Here is a 26,491-nt window from a genome sequence, read left to right on the forward strand (position 1 = left end):
ATGCACCGAAGATCAGACGATTTGTACCAACGATTTGTATTTATAGACCCACAAACAAAACGAAGACAGCGCTACGCCATGCAGGTAATGACGTTTGGAACTAGTTACTATCCCAGCAGTGCTCAGTACGTGAATCACAATGTAGACGAAATCCTAGACAGTATCGACACGGAGGAAGAAGACATCCGCTTGCGCGCGCTGTCCACTACATTCATAAACTCGGATAAACAGGCCGAGAAGGTGCTTGAATGGTGCTGGAAGGTGTTGCTGCTGACCCTGGTGCTGTGACACAAATTAGGTCCTCATCTGCTACCATGTATCCCCCCGAAATAACCATGGAGAACTTCTCCAAGGAAAACAATGACTCACCAAGGGTGAGTTTCTCAGTATGTTAATTTCTGTATATGTATCCTCTTGCGCTCATATCGTTCTACGTAATGTATGAAAAAAAAAATATTCTACGAAATATGGAGAAGTAGATGTGCCTGGGATGGCGCCATACCTGAGAAACGATGGATCAAATGGAAACGATGGCGTCGGTATAGCAAGAATGGATTTGCCGCCGTAAGCTATTTATAAGATTTCAAAGCGGGCAGAAAGAGGCAGTAGAAGGAGACAAATTAGGCATGGAATTGAAGGCGCATTTATCGGCGTATGTGGTGGATTCACTGAAGTGGGAAGCGCGACTCTCATCGACTCTGAGCGGCTTTCATCATGGACCCGTCTACTATGGAGTGCCGAGAGAGTGGTAGGGTGCATAAGGCGATGTAAGGGCAAAACCCTTCAACGATCGGACTTCGAAAATCTGCCATTACAAGAAGATGTCCGGGTAGCGGAAAGTCTTCTGTAGTCGTACGCTAAGTACTACTAGACGAATATGCGACTAATTCTAAAGAGAAATACGTTGACGAAGAATACTATACTACTTTCACTTCCTCTCTTTATCTTAAAGCGGACGGACGTGTTTTTTTTGTGCGCAATTCGTTTTTGTAAAATTTGCAATAAGCTTTCTATAAACAATCGGTGTTTATTTCTTTACATATATAAAAACAAATTGCAATTTCTTAGATCCGTATCGCTTCGCGTGTGCAGTGATATATTTGGAGGTAAAATAATTATTTATTTAATTTACTTTCCAAACATAGCCCTGCTCTGCTTCTTCATCTCCTACGGTGTTGTTGCTATTCTTTTGCTTCTACTCTCGCTCAATAGAGATTCTTATCTCTATTTCTTTAAATCTTACTAACTTGCACTAACTGCTCTCTTTAATCTCCCCTTCTCGTTTCCTTGGTACAGTGGTTCAAGGTTCCTCATTAATAAAATAAAATAATATTTTTAAATTAATTATTTATTTTTTTAATAATTTTTAATAAATTAATTATTTAATTTTTAATAAATTAAGTATTTAATTTTAAATAATTTTTAATAAATTAATTAATTAAATTTTTAATAATTATGGATTTTAAATTGGTCTGTGCATTAAAGTCTTGCAATAAGACAATCTCGTCTTCCCAGCCTTCCATCCATTGCTGGCTCTGTGAAAACGTTTTACACGCTAAGTGTGCCGGGTTCACGGCCTCAGTTTCGGATGCAATCTCGCGTAGGTCTGGTCTCCACTTTTGCTGTGACGGTTGTCGTGCTGTTCAGGACGAAATGAGGTCGTTCATGAGGCAGACTAAAAGCGGTTTCAAGGAGTTGATTAGTGGTTTTCGAAAAATCAATGACCAACTCTGTGTGCTTGATACACAGTTTAGTAGTCTTCAACTACTAAATGAGTCTCCAAAGCGTAAGAAATCCGCTTTTAGTGATGTGCTCGGGTCGAATAATCTTCAGCCTGCTCAGCCGACAACTATGCAGCCGCTTATATCTCTGGCCACCCCAAGGGCCGGACCTGAGAAAAACTCGGCTTCCGAATGTCTCGGAATCAATGAGCAATTGTCCGATATGTCCTCTGTGGCATCGCTTCACTTCTGTAACAGTCACCAAACACGGTAATAAACCGTCCGGACCGCTGGTACTAGTTACGGCAGTATTAGTTACGGCGGCACCAAAACCCTTGCAGGTGATCCCACCATCGAAACACATTTTGGTTTCCCGGCTTGCCCCTGATACTTCGGAGATTGATATCTCGGCTTACATCAAAGCCAAAGCAAAAGCCGACATAAAGGTGGTGGATATTACAAAATTCAAATATTCTTACACCAGGCACACGTCATCTTTCAAAATAAGTGTGCCCTTGCAGATGTTCAAGACGATCTGTTCCGCCAGCTTTTGGCCAGAGAACATTTTCGTCCAAGAACATCAGCCAAGTACGGTGAAAAAAAAGATAACCAAACCTGTGGGTGTAAAACTCCCACATGTTAAGGCCACTGATCAACCTTCCACCTCATCTTCCTCAATTTCAAAAAACTAATGTCTTCATTAACACTTACCTATCAGAATACAAGAGGGTTACGTAGTAAACTTCCCAAACTGTATTCTGATAGTTCTTTTTTTGCAGACAAAACTCATCACTCCACATTTGCAACACCCATGTAGTTCAATAATAACTCCGTGCCAGCATGGCTTCATGAAGCGTCGCTCCACCACTACCAACTTATTGGAGCTAACATCTTTTATCACGGATGGCTTCCGGAATGGCTTACAACCAGGCGTCATATACACTGACTTCAGTAAAGCATTTGACTCTTTTAACCATTCGCTTCTTATAAGTAAACTCAGTCTTTTGGGATTCCCAACTGATCTTCTTATGTGGATTTCGAGCTACTTATCAGGGAGAACCCAATGTGTTTTCTTTAAAGATGTTATCTCGCGTGTAGTCCGCGCCACATCGGGGGTGCCCCAAGGAAGCCATCTTGGACCCCTACTTTTTACTCTGTTTATTAACGACTTGCCCCTTGCCTTAACTAATTCACTTGTACTTATGTACGCTGATGACGTTAAGCTATGCCTTCAGTATAAATTCACTAGCGCCCAGTCTAGACTTCAATCCGATTTGGATAAACTTCAAAATTGGTGTTTAGCAAATAACCTAAAGCTTAATGGATCGAAATGTAAACTTATGTCTTTTTACCGATCTAGTCCTCACCAGGCTATGTACTTTCTCTATGGGAACGCCTTAGAACGATTAACTCAGGTTAACGATCTAGGTGTCCTATTAGATTTGAAACTTAAATTTACCGACCATGTATCTACCATGGTTAATAAAGCTATGGGTGTGCTTGGTTTTATTAAAAGATGGTCAAAAGAATTTAATGACCCGTACATAACTAAAACGTTATATACATCACTGGTCCGTCCGATTCTTGAGTATGGATCGTGTGTCTGGAGTCCTCAATATGGAGTACACCAAGATCGCATTGAATCTGTACAATAAAACTTCCTTACTTTTGCGCTTAGGGGACTTAATTGGGTTGCAAATCTTTACCTCCCCTCTTATCGTAGTAGACTTTTGCTAATCAACTTACCATAATTAACAAACCGTAGAACGATGCTGGGTGTCATGTTTCTATACAATCTTATTTATGGAAATATACACAGCCAGCATTTACTAACACGCTTAAATTTTAACGTTCCTAGTAGAAGGACTAGAAACTTTCGTCCTCAACTCCTCAGCCATTGTAGTTCGACATATGCCCAACACGATCCGTTCAGGGTATTATGTTCGGACTACAATGGTCTTTACCACAACTTGTCACCTTGCTCTACTAATAATCTTAAATCGCTTATATTAACCGCCTTATCTGTGCAACACTCTTCCTCGTAATATCTTTCTCCTAATCCTCGCTTATCTATCTCGGATCTATTCCCGCGATTCGAGCCGTACGTTACGCGGCAGGGTCCCTCGGTCGGTTGGACGGGAGGTGGGCTGTACGTATGCAGTGGGAACCGCGCAAATACAAGCTCGGACCGTATATTGATTCAAATGTAGTATTGAAGCTGGATAAACATGATAAGATGATTAGAGGCTCCCCTGCGGCTGTCACATTACGTAGTAAAAGAATTTCACCGATGATTGCGGGTCAGACCCAATTCGTAAAAACGATATGGCGTGTTTTTCACCTGCCTCTCTACCAACTCATCTCTACCAACTCATTAGGTACTGAATCATGTATTCTAGCAGCCCGATGAGGGTGCCATTGGAACTCTGGAGCGACAACGACACCAATTTTTCAAGAGGCTAGCACTGAGTTACGAAAGGTGTTAGAATAAGTGGACAAGGATCTACTTTACGGCGAGTTCACTGGATCCCGAGCCCAAACTTTGCGACTCCTAAAAAACATTCTCGTGGAAGACGAGCACCTTTACAAGGTGCCTAACAAAATTAAAAACAGATAAAAACAGGCTTTTAAATAAATATAAAAGAACCTGTAGCAGCATAGATTTCTCAAGATACTTAATAGCTCGGCTAAATTTCACCGTGCATAACGCCAAATGTTATAAAAATTATATTCGCCGCTGTCGGATTCAGTTCACTCAGAATCCAAAGCAGTTTTATAACTTTGTAAACACGAAGCGTAAACATGTATCGTTTCCTTCCCTACTTACGCATCAAAATTTATCAGCGACTTCGGATCAGGCCATTCCTGATTTATTCGCAAAATTTTTCCAAACAACGTATTCACCTCCTAAAACTTCAGATCAGCCATACGCTTACAACATTCAACCAACTAATCGTATATTTGTTCCATTTCTCCGCCAGGCCCCGACGGAGTACCCTCCTCCTAATAAACTTACCCTCCTTAAAAAATCGTAGAACAATGCTGGGTGTCGTTTTCTTACAGAACCTTATTAATGGTGATGTAGATAGCCAGCACTTACTAACACGCTTACAGTTTAACGTTCCGAACAGAAGGATCAGAAACTTAAGTCTTTTATTCTTAAGCCATTGTAGATCGACATATGCACAGCATGATCCCCTTAGGATTTTATGTTCGAACTATAATGGTCTGTATCATATTATTTCTCTTTCATCATATTATTTCTAACTTACCCTCCTTAAAATATCGTAGAACAATGCTGGGTGTCGTTTTCTTACAGAACCTTATTAATGGTGATGTAGATAGCCAGCACTTACTAACACGCTTACAGTTTAACGTTCCGAACAGAAGGATCAGAAACTTAAGTCTTTTATTCTTAAGCCATTGTAGATCGACATATGCACAGCATGATCCCCTTAGGATTTTATGTTCGAACTATAATGGTCTGTATCATATTATTTCTCTTTCTTCCCTGTCAAATATGAAAATTTGACATTTTAAATTACCTACAAAAGCATACTAATTCTTCCTCGTTTTCTTTATAATCCTTATATTTAAACTTATATTTACTAACTCGATTTTATTCCCGAGATTCGAGCCGTACGTTATGCGGCAGGCGCCCCTCGGTCGGTTGGGCGGGAGGTGGGCTGTACGTATCCAGTGGGAACCGCGGGAAAAAAAAAAAAAAAAGACAAAAACGAAGAGTCACAGTGAGCCAAACTTTTACTGCTTTAAAGCTCAACTGGCAGAGGACCGTCGTGTAACTCAAGAAGAGCTGTATGGAATTTGAACAACTGGCAGGCTTTTCGTGTAAGCTAGTGTTATGAATTATACGATTGTTTTGACCTAGGAATTTACAGTGCTTGTCAACTGTTAGCTCTTGTTGCCCTGGCCTTTACCGGCTTATTTAAAAGAATGTTAACGCTCCAAAGAGCTCCCAAGAGCGAACAAGAAAATAACTTAAACAAGAAACAAACTTCGGGCGGAGCCGAAGTTTATATACCCTTGCAGTTGAGTTGCAGTCCGCTAGGTGGCGCCACGCATCTTATATTATTAGATATATAACGGATCGTATATAGTCGGCCGATCCTTATGAAATTTGGCATATCAAATTATTTTTCCCAAAGAGGCATCCATTGAAAATCCCATCCTTCTAACTTGAAAAACAACGAAGTTATGGCATTTCCGATTAATCAGCTATATGGCAGCTATAGGATATAGACGGTCGATCCTTATGAAATTTGGCAGATCGGATAAGTTGGCCCAAATTAGAATCCATAGAAAGTCCCATCCTTCTAACTTAAAAAACAACGAAGTTATGGCATTTCCGATCAATCAGTTATATGGCAGCTATAGGATAGAGTCGACCGATCCCGGCCTGAGAGACAAGTTTGCGTAGAAACAGACAGACAGACAGACGGACATGCTCATATCGACTCAGGAGGTGATCCTGATCAAGTATATTTATAGGGTCGGAGATGTCTCCTTCACTGCGTTGCACACTTTTGACCAAAATTATAATAACCTCTGCAAGGGTATAAAAATCTGGGGTAACCCAATATAAGCGAAAAAACGCAAAATTAACCACAATTTAAAGCTTTTTCTAACAGTTGTGATGTGCTAAAACAAAAACTAGTGCATTAAATAAATAAGTGCCACGCAATGAGCTCATTGAGCAACGATCAAAAGAACGAGCATAGAAGTTCAGTGAACCAAAGAAACGGCTTTCATTCTTACTTTTCAACCCGCGATATCGAAATGGAAAAATCGGCGATGAAGAGCAAGCCGGCCCTGACTGACCGCATGGAGTTCGCAGTGTAAAATCCCCTCCAATGGCGGAACCAAATTTCGCACCAACAACAAGCAGTGCTGCAATTTCAACAACCACAGCAATATCCACTGCAACTCAAAATACCGCGACATTAACGATTACAGCGAGTACAAAAACAACAACTTCGGAAAGTTCCAAAACGGCCCCGGCCAAACAGACTGGATTGGATCGCTACATCCAATTTAAGCGCAAGCTCAGCCCGCAGAGTAAACCGGCCGGCAATAAAACAAAAATTAACCGCGTCCAGAAGATCGACGAAGAACCAGGAAGATCCAGTAGTAACAGATTTCCCTACTGGCGGAGGTGGACGAAAACCAACCAGCGCCAGACACCGCAAAAAAACGAAAGCCACCTTCAATCTATATCAGGGAGAAAAACTGGAGTGCCCTGGTCAACCCAATTGCGTCGTTGATCGGGAACGGCAACAACTTTTATGTTGTCCCGCTTATCAAAGGGAACATCCACGAAACAATGGTGCAAACTAAGACTGAAGAGGACTTCCGTACCGTGTCCAAATATTTGGAAAATGATCGGATAAGCTATTACACGTTCCAGCTGAAAATCAGCAAGGGATTACAAGTGGTAGTAAAGGGAATCGAACCCGATGTTACCGCCGCGGAAATAAAAACCGCTCTTAAGGAAAAGGGCTTTGCTATAGAGGATGTATGGTGTACAAGGAGTTGAAGAGTCGCATGCGTCAAGCGACCGCAACGCGCAACCAAAATCCACAGAATGCGTACATTGCATTAAAAGCTAAGCCAGACGACTTCTTTGCCAAAACTGCGAGGTCCTCATTCGGTCCCCTAAACACCACCAACGGCTTCTCCTATGCCGATGCTCTACTATCTGGAATGGAAAATCCAAATTAGCCTAACTCACACAGCGCTCAACAGGCCCCAGAACAGCCACATAGCAAAATGGAAACTATGATGCTTAACCTCGAACAAAGTATGATGGAGCTTATGTCATTCATGAAAACGACCTTGCAAACACTTGTTCAAAGCCAGCACATGGTAATACAGCTGCTCGTTGCACATCACGCTTAATAATCTTTGCAGACTCTACGAATATCAATGTCGAACGCCAATGGTATAAACTAGAATTGTCGCACTTCTTGATCCAAAAACCATATTGACATTATGCTATTGATGGAAACGCATCTTACAAGACAATACAACTTTCAAATAAGAGGCTATTGAATCTATCGCACAGATCATCCAGATGGGAAAGCCCACGGCGGAACTGGAGCTCTAATCAGAGAACGCTCAAAACACCAATTTCGCAAAAGGTTTGCAAACAAACTTCTTGCAGGCCACATCAATAAAGTGCCGAAGCAGTCTCGTACTTATCATCAAACCAATCGCTTGTGCTTTTAACGCTTCTTCAAAGCCCAGAAATAACCGAACACCCCCTCAGCCTGACATCGCCAAAAACGAACTGGCTTAACCCTAGACGGTCATGCTTATTTTTCCTACGTTAAGGTTATGCTTCGTCGAATCGACGACGCCAATTTTAAAATAAGTATAATTGATAAAAAACAAACAATATTGTAAAAAATTTTTTTACTGCGTTGTATTCATAACGTTATCAGTTCAAAATAAGAAATAACAATTCATTTTTACATTAATAATACACTTAAAAACTAAAAAATAATAAACAACCTTTTTTTCATGTTTTTTTTTTGGGCCTTGTTTTTTTGGCCAAATTAGATAACAAAAATCACAAGTAGTTTCTTTACTTCAGTCGAATCTTAATATTAAGGCTTAAAACTAAACAAAAATGTGAATCAAGATGTTGCAAATTATTTTTTTACACAAGAGGCACACAGATCAAATTTGTGTTCTCCACAAAGGCTTTTTTGGCATTTCGAACAAATGGTTTTGGTCATACGACGTTTTGCGGAAGGACAAAAAGCGCAGATCTTTCTTTTTGCATTTAAATTAGATTGGTTTTCATTATTGTTTTCATTTTTATCAATTAAGCCGCTTGAGATATTTTCCCGAGCTAAATTGGGCAATGTAACTCGGCTTAGCCTATTCATTAACTGTTTTTGAATGAGGCTTGAGTGTAGGCTTTTCATATAATTTCTACGGCTTAGTGGTTTACTACCCGACTCTAACATGTTATGGGAATAAATAACAAAACTGTAAATAAAAGCCATATTTAACATTCCAAAAAAGGTGGCCATTGGCCAGCGGTTGGTTTTTCGAGCGCAGCTCATGACGCTACACATTTGGTCAAAGGTGTCTACACCCCCCTTAGTGGAATTGTAGAACTCGACCATATGGGGCTTTTTAGTGTCGTCATTTATAGTTCCATTTTCATTACATGACGACAACAAGAAAATGACTTTATGTGGTTTCGGCTTATAAGACAATAAAGTCAGTTCATTATCGTAAACGAACATTGAAGTACCGACTTTGCGCCTTTTGTCGTTTTTCAACTCTGGTGGTATCTCTCTTTTATTTGAGCGTAGGGTTCCTACAAGTGTTAATTTATATGGGCTCTTCAGTAAAGATTTGGCTAATGCAACTGATGTAAACCAATTATCCATTGTTACATTGCGGTTTGTACCATGTATAGTTTTAGTTAAATCTTTAACATAGCTTTCAGCTATCGGAGCATTGGAATCGGTCGATCCTTTACCTAAGTAAGGTTTGGCATCAACCATATATTTAGTTCCACTGTCGCACATCATTACAAGTTTTAAGCCGTATTTGGCTGGCTTATTCGGAATGTACATTTTAAATCCACATCGACCTCTAAAAGCTAATAGCTGCTCGTCAATGGTGAGATATGGACCAGGAGTATAATTATCACGACACTTTTGAATAAACATTTCCCAAACTTTTCTGATAGGGGCAAACTTGTCGTGGATAAGCTGAATCCTAATAGATTTGTCATCAAATCGTAAGCAAGACATCAAAAATTTGAACCTTGATTTTGTCATAGTTGAAAGGTATTTTGAACCGCAGGATGCTGTATTAAACAACTCATCACAGGTAAGGTGATTATCTTTCATAGCAGCTGTGAGTGTTAGAATACCAATAACAGCATAAATTTCTGTAGAGGATGTTGATTTTGTTTGCAAAATGTCGTTGCCGTCGTGCTGCCTATGTTGAATTTCAGCGTTTGTCCACATAACTATTTCTTCCACTATTTCCGGCGTTATAAAGTGCTGAAATATATCCAGTGGATCCTTTAAGCTTTTACAGTTTCTTGTCGGTCCGCGACGTTGATGGATAATGGATTGCCCGTATTTATGGGATTTTGACTTTTGAGTTGCCCACTTATGACGATCCTTTCCGCGAAGACCAGTTTCAGAAAAAGTAATAATACTGGACTTATTAAACAACACATTTAATGGTGTGTTTTCGTCATCGTCATCCAGTTTCAGAAAAAGTAATAATACTGGACTTATTAAACAACACATTTAATGGTGTGTTTTCGTCATCTGAAGAGTCTTCTGAAGAACTTGGTTCCTCAACTAATTCGCCCAAAATTGGATGATCTTCACCAGAATCTTCAATATCCACATCGGATTCGTCCTCTTCAAGAAGGTTTGCAATCGCAATCTCGTCTAAACCATTGCCTCTATTCATTTTCTAGGCCAATTTTCTGCAGAAAAATATATGCAATATTACCAAAAAGTCACACTAAAGACATGCTTCGTCGTTTCGACGACGCTAATTCTCAGAAATGATACTTACATGCGACCGACGGATTTGTACGTTTGCACACAGCTGCGTCTAAGCATCGACAACAGCTGTACGAAAAACGAGGAAAAAGAATCAAAAAAATACTGGAATAATCGAACAAATGTGACCATGCGTCGTCGAATCGACGAAGCATGACCGTCTAGGGTTAAATACAAAAAGTACGTGAGTGCCCACATAGAACTCGCCCCGGAGTTTAACATGGAATCGGACATCGACTACACTACGAGCGCCCTGGAAGAAGAACTCGTTGCGGCAGCTAAAATCTCTACTCCTCAAGGGAAGGAAGTAGACCGAAACAAATACCACAAATCTAATGAGCAAATCGAACAGCTCGTGCGAGAAAAGAGGCGCACACGTCGTGATTGGCAAAACAGCAGATCACCAGCTTCAAAGCAACGCCTTAAAGCAAGCAAGGAAAGGAAGCAACATGATCACTCAGCCTGGTCGAGTCCAACAGAAAGAAAATGCACAGCTGAGGTACATCCAGAATCTTTCACCAACAAGCACAAAGTATCCTCTGTGGAGGGCCCACCCAAATCTCAGCGCCCCAATCGAAACGACCACCCCATTAAGAAACTATTCGGGATGCTGGGCTCGCAGCGACGAAGACCGAGCTGAAACATTCGCTACACATCTCGAAAGCTTCAAATTCATTCCTTCTGACAATCATTTAGCCAGAGGCTACCCCTCAATCAACCGGCCGAACGAAATCGAAAAAGTCATAAGAGAGCTAAAACCAAAAAAGGCTCCCGGTGGTGATTTACTGACGCCAACGATGCTGATCGAACTTCCAAAATGCGCTATAGAGGTCGTCTGCAAACTATTTAATGGTATCATTAATCTTGGCTATTTCCCAAAAAAATAGAAGGAATCCATCATTATAATGACACCGAAGCCTGGAAAAGACCACACAACACCGTCATCGTACAGACCAATAAGCCTTCTATCTTGTTTGGCTTGCTAACTCGAATAACACCACATCTGGAAGCTTGCAAAATTATCCCGGCACACCAGTTTGGCTTCCGAAGAAACCACGGAACCATCGAGCAAGTGAACAGATTAACATCTGAAATACGCTCAGCCTTCGAACAGCGAAAATACTGTAGCGCTATTTTTCTCGACGAATCTCAAGCTTTCGACTGAGTTTGGCTTAATGGACTCATGCACAAAATTAAAACGTATTTGCCAACATACACCCACAAGCTACTGGAATCATACCTCTACAATAGGGTATTCTCAGAGGGATGCAACGCAGCAACTTCGGGCGACTACATCATCGAAGCTGGAGATGCACAAGAAAGCACATATATGTTTTGTATACTGCGGATATTCCTACGAAAGTACAACTAACAACGTCAACGTTCGCCGACGATACCGCTATCCTTAGTCGCCCCAGATGCCCAACGCAAACAAAAAACCAATTGGCTAATCATCTAATAGTAGTGGAAAGGTGGCTGTCCGACTGGCGCATTAAAATAAACGAACAAAAGTTTAAACATGTAACGTTTACTCTTAATAGACAAACATGCCCTCTACTTTCTCTAAACGGTATGAAGATCCCTCAAGCTAACGAAGTTACGTACCTTGGCGTCCACCTTGATAGACGACTAACATGGCGTAAGCACATCGAGATCCGAGACATACACCTGCAATGTACGCATTCTGTGGATTTTGGTTGCGCGTTGCGGTCGCTTGACGCATGTGACTCTTCAACTCCTTGTACACTATACATCCTCTATAGTTTGCCGTAAGGTTGCCTCCGCAGTTTTCACATTTCTTTGCTGAACCCTTGTTTGTAGGGCAGAACCCTTGTTTGTAGTGCAGGAAGTGGAGTCTTCGCAGACTACAGAGACAGCCCGAAGTGTGAGGTATGACCTAGTGTGTCCATACTCTTGGCAGTTAGTGCATTGCACTGGACCGTTCCGTTTATGTGGCTCTTAAACTGTGATTCTCCGATGCAAAAGATATTGCAGCTTGTAGATTGGGTGGAGTCTGTTTTCTGGCTCGAGCTCGACCTTGAAGAGGGTTATGGTTTTTTTTTTTTATTTAGCCCTTTTCTTTAATGGCGATTTTTATTTCTGCGGCATTAACATCGGGTTGATTCCCTTTACTATCACTTGTATGCCCTTGCTGCCTTGCCCTTGTCCACCTCCGCCAGTAGGGCAAATCTGTTACTACTGGATCTTCCTGATTCTTCGTCGATCTTCTGGACGCGGTTAATTTTTGTTTTATTGCCTGCTGGTTTACTCTGCGGGCTGAGCTTGCGCTTAAGTTGGATAAATCGATCCAATCCAGTCTGTTTGGCCGGGGCCGTTTTGGCACTTTCCGAAGTTGTTGTTTTTGTACTCGCTGTAATCGTTGATGTCCCGGTATTTTTATTTGCAGTGGATGCCGCTGTGGTTGCAGAAATTGCAGCACTGTTTGTTGTTGGTACGAAATTTGGTTCCGCCATTGGAAGGGGGTTTTTACACTGCGAACTCCATGACGCGGGAGTCGGAGTGAGCAGAGCGGGTGAGCAAGACCGTGCCCTATGGCTTTCAGTGGTCAGTAGAGCCGGGTTGCTCTTAACCGCCGAATTTTCCATTTCGATATCGCGGGTTGAAAAGTAAGAGTACGCTCGTTCTTTTGATCGTTGCTCAATGAGCTCGCTTGTCTATTGCTTTTAATAAATTGTGGTTAAGCGTCTTTTCGCTTATATTGGGTTACACCAGTTTTTTGTTTTTTTTTTTTTTAAATAAATGTACATTATAACAAGTTACTTAATCAAAAATGTAGCTAGAAGTCAATGTGACCGCTGGTTTTCTAACACTGTATGTAAATAATCGACTTATCTCAGTGGTGAGGAACAAAATACTGATATCTTTCGGATCCGGTTGGATTCCGGCTCGGGGAATCTCCTCTTTCTTTTTCTGTAATGGGTAACGAACTAACTGGATGTTAGCTGGATGTTAATCTCCCGCTATGGCCAGCACGTTAGGTAGTTCTAGTTCTGGCTCGTCGGAGGCGTGGTGCTAGGGGGTTTGACCAATAACGGGTGTCTTGTTATGTTGTTATTTAATTTAAATAAACGTGCGAAAAAAAACATGACGAAATTAGCTACCGGATGAGATAAGACCGTGAACTGTGAAAATTACAAGATAAAAGAAGAAGAAGATAAATTCGTAGAATCGGGCAATATAGAAATGTTATAAATATTTTAAGCATTTTATTTTAAATTAATTTCAAATTATTTAATCAAAACAAAAAAAAATTCGTTAAAAATAAAATTCATCATCAATTAAAGGGTTTTGTTGCGCTAAGCAGCCACCAGATAAGCCGATATTAATAATTCCTTTAGCTGCAGCGGCATTTATTTTCTCCGTTTGTCACCCTGTTTCTCATGCACTTTGTTGTTATTTGAAGCATTTTGCGCCCAAGCTCTTAGTTCTTACTCATTTGGAGTTGATATTGACAGGCCGCTACTTCGTTATATTGCGCGGAATTATCCCTAAACAAATATTAAAACCTGAATTTGAAATTTGTTATTTCGGCCGCTTTCAAAAGGCTGATATCGTTACATTTTAGTGACCCCTACGTGATTGCGCCCCGAAGTTCAATCAGTTTAAGTGCAGAAATCAGGCGCTGCATCATAAGGTGAAGGCTGCGGTGCGGATTGAGGATTGCACCATTATGAATCTGGAGTCAGTGGAGAAGCGTTTGCGTGATCGGTTCACCACGCTGCATGAAGAGTTGGAGGAGTTTAATTTGAGCGAGATCGGGAGTGAGCTGTATTGGAGATTCTCGCAGCTGGCGACTGATGTGCATGTGGACATTTAGGTGAAGGTTGCCGCGCTTCATGAGAATTGCTGCCCACTCCACACTTCCCGACGGTGCCAGTGTCTCACCAATGGCACAGTGGCCGATGCCAACACTCAGCGGCGGCTATGCCTATTGGATGGATTTCTACGCCCTTTATAAGACCATGATTGACAGCCAACCTCACCTAACAAAAATGGAAAAGTTCCCATGTTTCACTTCATGACTGCGGGAATCAGCCTTGGGGACGGTGAGAGCTCTGGAAATTACTGACGCGAACTACGATGTGGCCCTTGACCTATTGCGCAATCGTTTTAGCAATCGCCGTTTAATATTCGTGTCTCACAATAATGTGATCCTGTAGCTTCGTGTGATCGAGGGTCTGTTGCTACTTTGCGGGAGTATCGGATCGGTTCAATGAGCATATGCGGGCTCTCATGAGTTCCATGAGATGGCCCGCGGCTGTTCAGCTCCCGGTGCCTTGTTGCACCATTGCGAGCAGCTGTCCAGCCTTAACAATTCCCCACCAGTACGAGGGTTGGTTTCCACCGATTGTGTTGCCATTGCTACTCCATCTTCCCAGTCAATCCACACCGTCTTGGCTCAAGATAGCCATACTGAAATGATTCTGCCAACCGCCAATATCCCCCTCCGTGGTCGGTCAGGTGCCTTCCTGCCTTGCAGAGTGTTACTGGATTCTGGTTCATATGCTCACATTATCTGTTGGCGGCGACGCCAAGTGCTGCGTAGCGGTCGCAGGTCTTGACGGCACTGAGTTTGCTACGGATGGAGCCTCCGCTAATGTGTGTGGGAAGTCTTGACTAACCACATATTCTGCGAACCTGGAGGCTGCTATAGTTTCTCTTTTTGCGGACTGTCAGCGCAGCCTTAAAACTGATATTTCGAAATGAAATGTTCGTCCGTAGAGCTTTGTGCGGCCACTTCGTCGAATTTGAACTCACGGGCATAACGGTAGCTCCCGGAGTCGTAGTCAAGGAACGTATAAAGATTCTAAATGTACCTGGATTCTACATGGGACCAATCGGGTTGACCAAGCGCTTGCTGTGAACAGGCTGGAGTTGATGTGAGATACTTGAAGTCCTAAGTTGGTTCTCTTAAGTACAGATGGTACGAGGTTTTGGCTGATTCCGTATCGGCCGATCCTATTTGTGCTCCGTTTCACGGGAGCAACACTCGAAGTAGGTTGGGTACCGCGGGTTCTACGCGGGCCACTCAAAGTCGGTTTGATGACGAAAGTTCTACTTGTGGTCCGTTTACACAGCAGCCACTCGAAGTAGATAGTTTTAAGAGAGTCCTACTTGTGGTTCGTTTTACACAGGATCAACACTCGAAGTAGGTTTGTTTTAAGAGAGCCCTACTTGTGGTCCGTTTTAGACAGGATCACTCGATCCAGACGGTTTTGTTTTAAGAGAGTCTTATTTGTGGACGTAGTAGGTTGGTTTTAAGTGCCGTACCTTGACACTGAGTAACGAACCGATCTACTGTGTATTCGCAACTTTCTTTATTTCAGAATAACAATTCTTATATTAGACGCTAAATTATACATAAACTAAGTCTAGGGAACGTCAATGATATGAACGTGTTCCCCCAATGTTAATGCCCCAATGTTAATGCCACCGACCTCTCAGCTCACCCAGGTTGCTTGTTCATGCATTTTGGCTTAGCTAGCTGGCTTTGGTCATTCTTCCCGCTGGTACTGCTGATTTCTGCTTCTGGCGCCGTGCTGGGTTATTATCGTAGCTTATCGTATCGTACGTAGCTCTGGCTGATCCCAGCCGGCAGTTTCGGTCAGCAGACTGTGCACCTCAACTAATGCAAATGAATCGCCTGGTTTTTATGTAAGCGGGGAGGCTGGATTACTCTATAAAGAAGGAGAAGCAGAGTAGAATCAACGTTCCGGACCTCCTCCACTCGTTAGGAGAACTCGATTTCCACATTGGTCTATTAGGGGGAGCAATGCATGGCCAAAGGTTGGAAGAAGTTGGCCTGCCTTGTTGGCTCTGCACGATTCCTAGACGGGACGAATGCTAATAATTAAATCGTCTTAATGCAACTACTCAACCCGTGGAATAACCCATTATAGGATGTGTCTGCTGCCCTTCCAGAATTGTTAATGGAGGCCCACCCTTCAATAGGGGGAAGGATGTTGAGCTAAGCAGCCACCAGATAAGCCGATTAGAATATTGATAATTTGTTGAGCAGCAGCTGCATTTAATTTTCTCTGTCTGTCTCCCTGTTTTGCGTGCTCTTTTTTGTCATTTATAACAAAGCTCTTGTTCTTACTTGCATATTTTGGAGATGTTATTAATGGGCCGCTTCTTTGTTATATTTCGCGGAATAAACTCTCAATAAATTATAAACCGGAATTTAAAATTGTTTTTATTCGGCCGCTATCAAAAAGCTGGTAGCTGAAAATTTTAGCATAGAAATATATAAAATTTTCCAATAGTCTTATTTCAATGTGGAATTATTGAGGTCGCCGTCGAAAGCTTTCGGATGGCAAAAAACAAACTGAAAATAATAGTTATTTTCTTCTAACGTAACTATTTTCCCGGAGGACTTCCTTATTGAAGAATTTGTTTCTCCCTCTTTTTCATTCACTTTTCACAAAAATTTCAATTGTTCACTAATTTTTCACTTTTATCTTCTTTTACATTCTTAAATTTAACCTAAAAATAAGCAAATTACATTGGTTTCATTAGTTTTTATTGCTATCCCTCTCATATATCTCACTAGAGTTCAATGAAGCCCCTTAGGAACATTGGCTAGCTATGCCCAATCACGCAAAAACGCAACGGGCCCTCACCGACTCCTCCGGTTTCCCTTACTCCTTCATCCATCCGTGAATGACTAAATGAGACAATACAATTGGAGCTTTTTCTCTTCTTTTAACAAGGTAATTTTGGAGCTAGATCGAGCGGAGTGTGGGATTTTTAAGAAAAGGTTTTTTTTCGAGACTATTTTCCAATTAATGTCTAATAGTCTAATAATAACACAGGCCGACAATTTTCAACTTTTTTTTCCTCCACGCATAATTTTACCTGCTCGATAACCTTGAGGCTCCCCTGAACCAAAGTCCAGAAAAACATAGGTTCTATCACCCACAGTTTCCGCGGTACACCCAAGAGAAGAAATTGATCAAATTTTGCCATATATTGAATTATGTAGGCCGTGTATTGAAGACGACCGTCATTGTTTCTAGTACATTTTTTTTTTGAAATGTATGTGTACCAACTAAAATTAATAAATGGTATCTATCAGTTACCATATCTTTGAAATACTCATCCAAAGTTTAAATCTCTGATTTTCTACATTAATTTCTGGTCTTCTATGATTTTTCCCCAAACATTTTTCTATGGAAGATTTTTATTTTCTTATTGAAATCAGTAGATCATAACATGTTTTAATTTTAGATTTAAGGATTTTCGTCGGTACACATACATTTAAAAAATGATGATGGTCATCGCCATTTCACGGCAAACATAATTCAATATATGGTAAAATTTGATCAATTTCTTCTCTAAATTGTACCGCGGAAACTGTGGGTGATAGAACCTATGTTTGTTCTGGACTTTGGTTTAGGAGAACTTAAAGGTTATGGAGCAGGTGAAATTATGCGTGGAGATTTTTTCAAAGTCGCTAAGTCGGGGACAGGTTAGGTTTATTTAGGGGTCACAAAGTGACCACACAACCACTGAAAACAGCTATTTTTTCTCTGCCTAATAAAAAAAATAGTATTTTCGACACCGATGTCCTCTTGCGACGAGGCAGACCTCCCTGCATCAGCACCAGGGATTACTTTACTCCCGAAATCACGACGACTTCGTTGCCTTTGGAACGTGAACAAATCAGTCCCGGAGCTTTGCCTCTTTCGATTAGGTTTTCTGCCTTTGGGAGCGGCGTTGACTCCACCCTAGCCAAAGGGTATGCGGAGTTTGAATCCTTTTCTCACATATTAACTTTAGCTAATCCTCTGAACGCTTACCTACAGAGTCTGCGCCAATCAAACAAATTATAATAATGTTTCGCAATTTAAATACTTCACACTTTTCATGGGATGCTAACTTTTTTTCCTTAACCTAACTAACCTAACTTTTTTTCTTGGGTTAAGGTTTGAAAGGTTTAGGTTGGTACCTTTCTGGTCGGTGTCCCGATGTGAAAAGAAAAGGCTTCCAGCCGAGAGCCACGAGGAACCAAGGGCCAGCTATTCGGGAGTTTTTGCCGAATTTAACCGGTTCTAAATTTCTCCACCCATTTCTCTCGCGGTGGAATAGTATTCCCTAGAAGCCGTTTATATTTCATTGTGCTGTTTATTTCTTAGAGAGACGCGGCTTCGGTTTCAAGGGTATTGCAGAGGAAACTCATTTATTTTTAGTGAAGCCCCTATGGTCGGAGTAGGGAAAATGTGTAATGATCAGGGTAATGATCGGAGAATTCCGTATCGCTTCGCTTGGCTTGGAAACAATTAAAGTTTACTGGTTACTGAGCTGATCGATTTTATAGCCGCTTGACTTTCTCTGTATATATTGACTCCTCTTTGTATGATGTTGTATATGTTGAGGTGTTTTGAGGTGCCTGAAATACGCTGCAGTGATTGGGTAATCTAAAAGAGGCTCTGATGCTTAGTTGTTTGGAGTATACTCCACCTTCTACTCTATTGTTTGGCCTGATTGTCACTTCCATGAAGTTGCCTGTACCTGTGTGATCCACGAGATTTATTCGTCGCCTTATGTCGACCGACTGAGTATCTTTATTTCGCGCCAGAATCGCAAAAGAAAGCTATTCCACACGTTTTTCTAGACTCAGCTTTATGGCTTTATTTTAATTTTTTCCCTTCTATTTCTTTAGCTTTGATGGCTGGGTTTATTTTGAGATGAAAATATATTTTTCGCAGAAAAGTTATCTTCAAGTTAAGTCTTCAAGTTCATTTAACGATTTGAGTTTTTAGATTGATTTGGCGGTTTGATTAGAAATTTAAATTTTGAAATCAGTTTTTTGTAACTAACTTACCTTCAAAAGAAAAACCGTAAAAGTATCCTGGATGTCTTTTTCCTACATAACCTTATCAATTGTAAAATGTTGGGACCCTACTCTTTGTGCATTGCGGTTGCCTGGAATGATCCCTTTATGTTATTATATTCGGACTGCAATGGTCTCTACCAAATGGTTTCCCTTTGATCTACTTCTTGCTTAAAATCTTACATTCTTATCGCGTTATCTGAGAAACACTATAAGTATAATCTTAAAATTTTTTAGTCTCCGATCTATTATCGAGACGTACAATAGCAGTAAAATTGTAAGTGTATCTAGGAGTACAAGTGAATCAGTGAAGTAAAGGAAGTTCAGCACTAAAGGTTATTTATTACCCAAAGAACAACTAATATTGTTTATATAACCTGAGCACAAGTATAAATATGGGTGAGTGAAGTGAGTTCTGCTAGTTGAACAAGAATGGAAAGCTAACTTCAGGCGGAGCCGAAGTTCATATACCCTTGCAGTTAAGGTTATGCCATTTCCGATCGTTCAGTTATATGGCACCTATAGGATATAGTCGGCCGATCCTTATGAAATTTTGTAGATAAGATATAGAAACAGCAGACGGACATGCTTATATCGACTCAGGAGGTGATCCTGATCAAGAATTAATATAGGACAAACTTTATAGGGTCGGAGATGTCTCCTTCACTGCGTTACTCACTTTTGACCAAAATTATAATACCATCTGCAAGGGTATAAAAACTGACTAAATAGCAGAAAAGTGATGCCAGTAGAGACTGTTCGGAAAACAAGGTTGAAATTCATTTATATATTCCGTAGTATATTATGAAAGACATATTGTAGAGTAATATTTAGTAAAGTCGGTACGAGAGGACCCACTCGGTACGAGAGGACTGACTATGATTTATTTATTAATGTAAAATACCTGGTATATGCGGGTAGGGATTCTCTTCCTTCTTTGGTTTTTAAAAACTGTAATATCATATTCCAATTTTTCAAGTCATAGTTAACTGGGAAGGGTCCAATCTCCTCCGGATTTGCAATGATAAACTGGTTTCCATCCGGCATGTTGCGGATGGAAATTTGCTTTTCCCCTTTCAACCAAAAGTATGAGTAGTAACTTGTATTTTGCATAAAATCTTGCCGCAAATATGCAATAGGGATCAACCAAACCATTTCATCTTTATTTGGTACATCATGAGGCCTCTCTCTAAGGTAAGCTTTTTGATTTATAATGGCTGTTCCTGCTTTGTAATTTCTTGTTATAGTAACAAGAGGAAGTCGGTTTTTGTTCACCCATGATTCGGCAATATCTAATAAACTCAAATTGGTTTTTATTGCATTATCCATTTTTGATTGCTTAGATAGAGCGTTCCAAAAGTCATGCTCATTATAGGTTTTGTATTTGTAATCACTAATAAAATTGCGAATTCCTTGATTGAAACTCGATTTACCTATAGTATATTTAAGCATTCTTATAATAAGCTCTATTTTAGAACAATTCGATTCTTGTTTCATTCCTGTGATCCGCGAATGTGGATATCTCTTACTTAGTTCATAATATAATGAGTACAGAATGGTCATCGGATATTTTCCATTAAATTCTATACCTCCATCTATCTACACAATGAGGTAAATTTAAATATCCATACATATATTTATAACTATACTTACATGTATAACTATCTCTGTTGCCAGAAAGCTTATAAGGGCTTTATTCAAGGGTTCATCACTCCACCAATTTGGAGTTATCCATATACCAATCCAATGATATATAAGCTCTTTAGAAATTTCAAAGAAGCCATTATTGGAAAATTCCGACTCCCTTAAAAAAATATATTATTAGTAATTCGTAAATAATAAAAGTAAGTAAGTACAATGTAAAAGTAATAGAAAGTTGTATGTATAAGTTTTATAATAGTTATTACTTATTATATTACTTATTAAATATTACTTATTATTACTATTTATAATATTTATTAAACTTATTAGTTTAATAGTGTTAATATTATTAATAGTAATAAAAAAGTTGTATCTTTGTATCTTTTACCTTCCACATAATATTCCCCAACTGCTTACATATGGAATCGTTGGGAATTCGGGAATGATGAAAACATCTATTTTAGATGACGGTAGAGAATCCTCAAAAAAGACATGTATTGATTTGAGAGTGATTGTTAAACGTGTTTGAACATTCTGCAAAAAAAAAACATTTTACTTCAAATAGATATTTTAATTATCTGAAAATATCCAGACCACTAAGTTCTACATATATATTAAACAAGAAAGGAAAGCTAACTTCGGACGCAGCCGAAGTTGATATACCCTTGCAGTTCAGTCGCAGTCCGCTAGGTGGCGCCACCCATCTTATGTTATTAGATATATAGCGGATCGTTTATAGTCGGCCGATCCTTATGAAAATTGGCAGATCAGATTGTTTTCCCCAAAATAGAATCTGTACCAAGTCCCATCTTTCTATCTTAAAAAACACCAAAGTTATGCCAATTCCGATCGTTCTATGACAGCTATAGGATATAGTCGGCCGATCCTTATGAAATTTTGTACATAAGATATGTGGGTCAAATATAACATGTGTGGAAAGTCCCAACCCTCTAACTTAAAAAACACCAAAGTTATGGCATTTCCGATCAATCAGTTATATGGCAGCTATAGGATATAGTCGACCGATCCCGGCCGTTCCGACTTATATACTGCCTGCAAAGGAAAGAAGGATGTGTGCAAAGTTTCAACTCGATAGCTTTAAAACTGAGAGACTATTTTTCGTAGAAACGGACAGACGGACAGACGGACATGCTTATATCAACTCAGGAGGTGATCCTGATCAAGAATATATAGGGTCGGAGATGTCTCCTTCACTGCGTTGCACACTTTTGACCAAAATTATAATATCCTCTGCAAGGGTATAAAAACAGGAATAAATTATAATTATAATTATAGATTAAAAGCTAATTTTGGACGAAGCCGGTGTTGTTATTTCCGCACGAAATGGCCCAGTGCAAAGCATTAACTGCCATGAGTATGGACACACTAGGACGAACCGCACACTTCGGGCTTTTTGTGGAGTCTGCCATAACGCCCAGATCATTTAACAAAGAAGTTGAAGAGTCGCATACGACAAGCGACGATAGTTCGGTCCCTGAAACACCTTCAGCGACATCTGCTATGATGCACTGCAGGATGGTAGCCCCCGCAAAATGCCATTTAGAGGTGTTACAGACCTTTATATTCTGATTCTCATGCTGGCTTGTTGTATTTTGGAGGGAGTGGATGTCAGTCAAGCTATCCAATTTAGCAAAAAGTTCTACTCTACACATAAAGTACCGGATATCGGTGGCGGTGACATCAAAATATTTCTCTTATCTTCAGACCTCTCGCCTGTGCTAATAACTATTCTTCGAAGCCCTTAAATAGTTGAACACCCCCTCAACCTGACGTCGCCCAGAACAAACTGGCTTAAATATAAACACACACGTCATGGCACTACTGAAACGTTAGAAGAAACACTTGTTTCGGAGCAAAAATCTTTAACCACCCAGCAAACAAATACCATAAATTTAATCAACAAATCTATTTCTTGTGCGGAAAAGAGGAACCAAGACGTGCTTGCAGATTAGCATATCGTCATATGCTAGAAACTCAATTAGCCAGCCGCAAAGCTCTTTAGAAACAGGCAAAACTGCGACACAGCTGAAATAGAAGAAATCTCTCATTGCAATCACACAAAAATTCGGAAAATTACACAAAAAGCCTACTATTTGAAAAATACCTTCTAAGTTGCATCATAATAATTAATTGTTGGGTTAAATTACTAGGTTTCCGATTTGTAAATAAACCGCTGCTTTAAACAGTTCATGCAGTTTTATAACTTTGTAAACCTTAACATGTATCTTTTTCTCCTCTGCTTATTTTGAAAAACGTATCTGTGAAGGCTTATCCGGCAAAGGCCGATCTCGTCGCACAGTTTTTTAAACAACGTAATGGTTTTTCTTTTTGTTTTTCGTGCGGCTCCCACTGCTCCCACTACTGCCCACCTCCCGCCCAACCAACCAAGGGGCGCTCGAATCGCGGGAATAGATCCCAGATAAAAAAAAGTAGGATAGAGTGAGATATTACGAGGAAGAAAGAATTTTAGGTTGTAAGTAGAACCTATTTAAGCTCCCCCACTAACGGCGCTTCATGAAGTCATGTTGGCACAGTGATATTATTGAACTACAAAGGTGTTACAAATGTGGAGTGATTAGTTTTTATAAGAGTAGATGCCTCTATAATTGGGAGCTCCGGATTTTTTCCCTTTTTTATGCAAACGAATAATGTATTATTCTTTCCACATGAGGGAAAAGATCGATGTCTGCAGAGATAGATTGAAGGGTTTGAGGAGAGGTTTTGCTTAGTGCCTCGGTGCAGTTCTTCAAGACACAACCTAATACTTCATCGGGGCCTTGCAAATAAACAGGCTTAACCTCAAGAAGATCCGATATTAAACCACTTTTAGCAACGGATGGGCAAAATATAAGCTTGGCTGATTGAATATTGAAAGTGTTAGGTTGAGCTTGAAAGAAGGGCGAAAAGATACATGTTTACGATACAACTAAACTGACCCCGGCATCGGCGAATATAACTCCTATAATATTTTTTACTACTTGAATAATGAATAATGAAGAGTGGAATGATACTTAGAAAGGGGATTTACTATTTCTAGAACTTTTCCCCTTCAAACTTAGAAAGGGATCTGAAGCGAATTTCTAACGTGGTTAATTTGACCGAGTGATATGTGAAACATGCCCACGGGGAAGCGTGTTAAGCAACAAAGACGGTTAATTATCAACATTAAACCACATGATTTCTGGGATATTAAAGTCACCCAGAGTTACCAGCAGGTCACCATCATACAGACGATCAGAAATGAAACGAATAGCGGAAAAATGTTGCCAGTATGTGGGCAGTTCGGACGAAGGTGATATGTAGAAACAGGTAGCATATTAAGATTGACTAGTCCAAATTATTTTAATGCAAAGGAATTCTATGTCACAAAACTTTTGTGATTTTAGCACTTCAGAAGCGACTTTAGTGTCTACAGAAATTAACACTCTTCCTCCCCTTTGCTGTGTTCTATTGCATTCTGTTCTGACTATGATGTGGGATGCAGAAGAGGAACTATCAGAATTAGGAAATTTGCTACGTAACCCTCTAGTATTATGATAGGTAAGGGTTAGTGAAGAAATTAGTTTTTTGCAGATGAGGAAGATGAGGTGGAAGGTTGGTCACTGGCTCTATCATGTGAGAGTTTTAACCCCATAGGTTTGGTAATATTTTTTCCGTACATAGCTGATGTTTTTGGACGAAAATGTTCTCTGGACAAAAATTGACGGAACAAATCTTATTGAATATCTGCATTGGCACACATATTTTAAAGGATGACGTATGCCTTGAATAGATGTATTTAAATTTGTAATTTTGTCTTTGATGTAAGCGAAGTATCGGGTGCAAGGCGGGAAATAAATGTGTGTTTCGGTGGTGATATCACCTGTAAGGGTTTTGCTGCCGCTGTAACTAATACTGCAGTGTAGCTTGCATTCATATCGAATATGTACTGTAAATGTTTACATAGCAAAATGTGTAGCAAATTGATCACACAAGAATTCCAGCGTGAATCACTATATGCTTAGTCGGCATATTTAGCATGCGCGACAGCGATATGGATGCATGACAACTTCAAACTCACATATATAATACATTCATAAATGCACTTGCATGTACTAATTCTTTACATGTAAAATATATAATGACGACGGCGCAGCCGGCAGCGTCTCTGCCGGCGCAACCGTGCATCATTTGGCTATTTAAGTAAATTTCTCTAGAAATAAGAATGAATTAATAATTCAATAAAGAATCTCCAAACACTACGCAAGAGACATGGGTCTTCCTTGGGCAAACCATCATTGTAAGTACATCTCTTACATGGGATCGAGTTAATGGGTGTGGTGGTATCACTTGTAATTGGTATCGCTCATTTATACTGAGCCAAATCGGAAGCCGAATTTCTCCCAGGTTCAGCCTTTGGGCTGGTCAGAGATATGAGTGGCTGCATAATTGTCGGCTGAGGCTGAAGATTATTCGTCATAAGCCCATCACTAAGCATGGATTTCTTAAGGGGGCAGGATGGTTTAAGACTTAAAAAAATTTTTTTTCAAAAATCTTTTATATAATAGAACATTAACTGAGGAATATCCTGTGAAAGTTTCACGTCGATCGGACTAAAGCTTGCTGAGATACCGATTTTCTAGTTACTTTCTCTCCATATACTTTCAATTGCTTTTAAAACTTTAGACGCGTTTTTCTCACAACAACTTTTTCACGTCGGTGCGTAACATAACTCAAAAAGTAATGCTCGGTCTCGGAAGGAGACATCTCCGACCCTATAAAGTACATATATTCAGGTCAGGATCACCTCCTGAGTCGATATAAGCATGTCCGTCTGTCTGTTTCTACGCAAACTAGTCTCTCAGTTTTAAAGCTATCGAGTTCAAACTTTGCACACATCCTTCTTTCCTTTGCAGGCAGTATATAAATCGGATCGGCCGGGATCGGTCGACTATATCCTATAGCTTCCATATAAATGATTGATCGGAAATGCCAGAACTTTGGTGTTTTTTAAGTTAGAAGGTTGGGACTTTCCACACCAGTTATATTTGACCAAAACATCTTATGTACAAAATTTCATAAGGATCGGCCGACTATATCCTATAGCTGTCATAAAACGATCGAAATTGGTATAACTTTGGTGTTTTTTAAGTTAGAAAGATGGGATTTGGTACAGATTCTATTTTGCAAAAAACAATCTGATTTGTCGAATTTCATAAGGATCGACCGACTATATTCTATAGCTGCCATATAACTGATTGATCGGAAATTTTTCAAAAAACAATCTGATTTGTCGAATTTCATAAGGATCGACCGACTATATCCTATAGCTGTTATATAACTGATTGATCGGAAATGCTATAACTTCGTTGTTTTTCAAGTTAGAAGGATGGGAGTTTCAATGGATTCCTCTTTTGTCAAAATAATTCGATATGCAACATTTCATAAGGATCGGCCAACTATATACGATCCGCTATATACCTAATAATACAAGATGCGTGGCGCCACCTAGCGGACTGCGACTCAAATGCAAGGGTATATAAACTTCGGCTCCGCCCGAAGTTAGCTTTCCTTTCTTGTTTTTAATTTTTTTTTACCATTTTTACGGGCAATAATGGGCTGATTTTTATGTAAAAATGGTACCTCCGACTTTACCACCGCGCCAAAAATTCAAAATCGAATATTTTTCAAAATGGTTCCGTTTA

The 26,491-nt window shown here is 40.0% G+C and overlaps 2 protein-coding genes and 1 long non-coding RNA gene across 3 annotated transcripts in view; all 3 read right to left on the reverse strand.

The window, feature by feature from the left end:
• Positions 1-8,572: 8,572 nt before the first annotated feature.
• On the reverse strand, positions 8,573-10,455 carry LOC116655401. The gene is made up of 2 exons (XR_006507103.1): positions 10,302-10,455; positions 8,573-10,209 (listed from the first exon to the last, which is right to left on the reverse strand). It is a non-coding gene; the product is annotated as an uncharacterized LOC116655401 (long non-coding RNA).
• A 1,968-nt stretch (positions 10,456-12,423) lies between these two features.
• On the reverse strand, positions 12,424-12,894 carry LOC123257059. Its single transcript, XM_044714485.1, has one exon. It carries the CDS (start codon positions 12,892-12,894, stop codon positions 12,424-12,426), a length of 471 nt encoding a protein of 156 aa, XP_044570420.1.
• A 7,705-nt stretch (positions 12,895-20,599) lies between these two features.
• LOC26514684 (glutamyl aminopeptidase) overlaps positions 20,600-26,491 on the reverse strand; it is a 414,401-nt gene continuing 408,509 nt past the window's right edge. Inside the window, exons 7-9 of the mRNA XM_044714905.1 lie at positions 21,175-21,320; positions 20,799-20,949; positions 20,600-20,740 (exon numbers count right to left, since the gene is read on the reverse strand). Coding sequence (XP_044570840.1) covers positions 20,729-20,740; positions 20,799-20,949; positions 21,175-21,320 — 309 coding nt within the window. The 3' untranslated portion in view covers positions 20,600-20,728. The remainder of the gene's footprint in view (positions 20,741-20,798; positions 20,950-21,174; positions 21,321-26,491) is intronic.

This window comes from Drosophila ananassae, chromosome 2R, assembly GCF_017639315.1.
Source record: "Drosophila ananassae strain 14024-0371.13 chromosome 2R, ASM1763931v2, whole genome shotgun sequence".
NCBI lineage: Eukaryota > Metazoa > Arthropoda > Insecta > Diptera > Drosophilidae > Drosophila > Drosophila ananassae.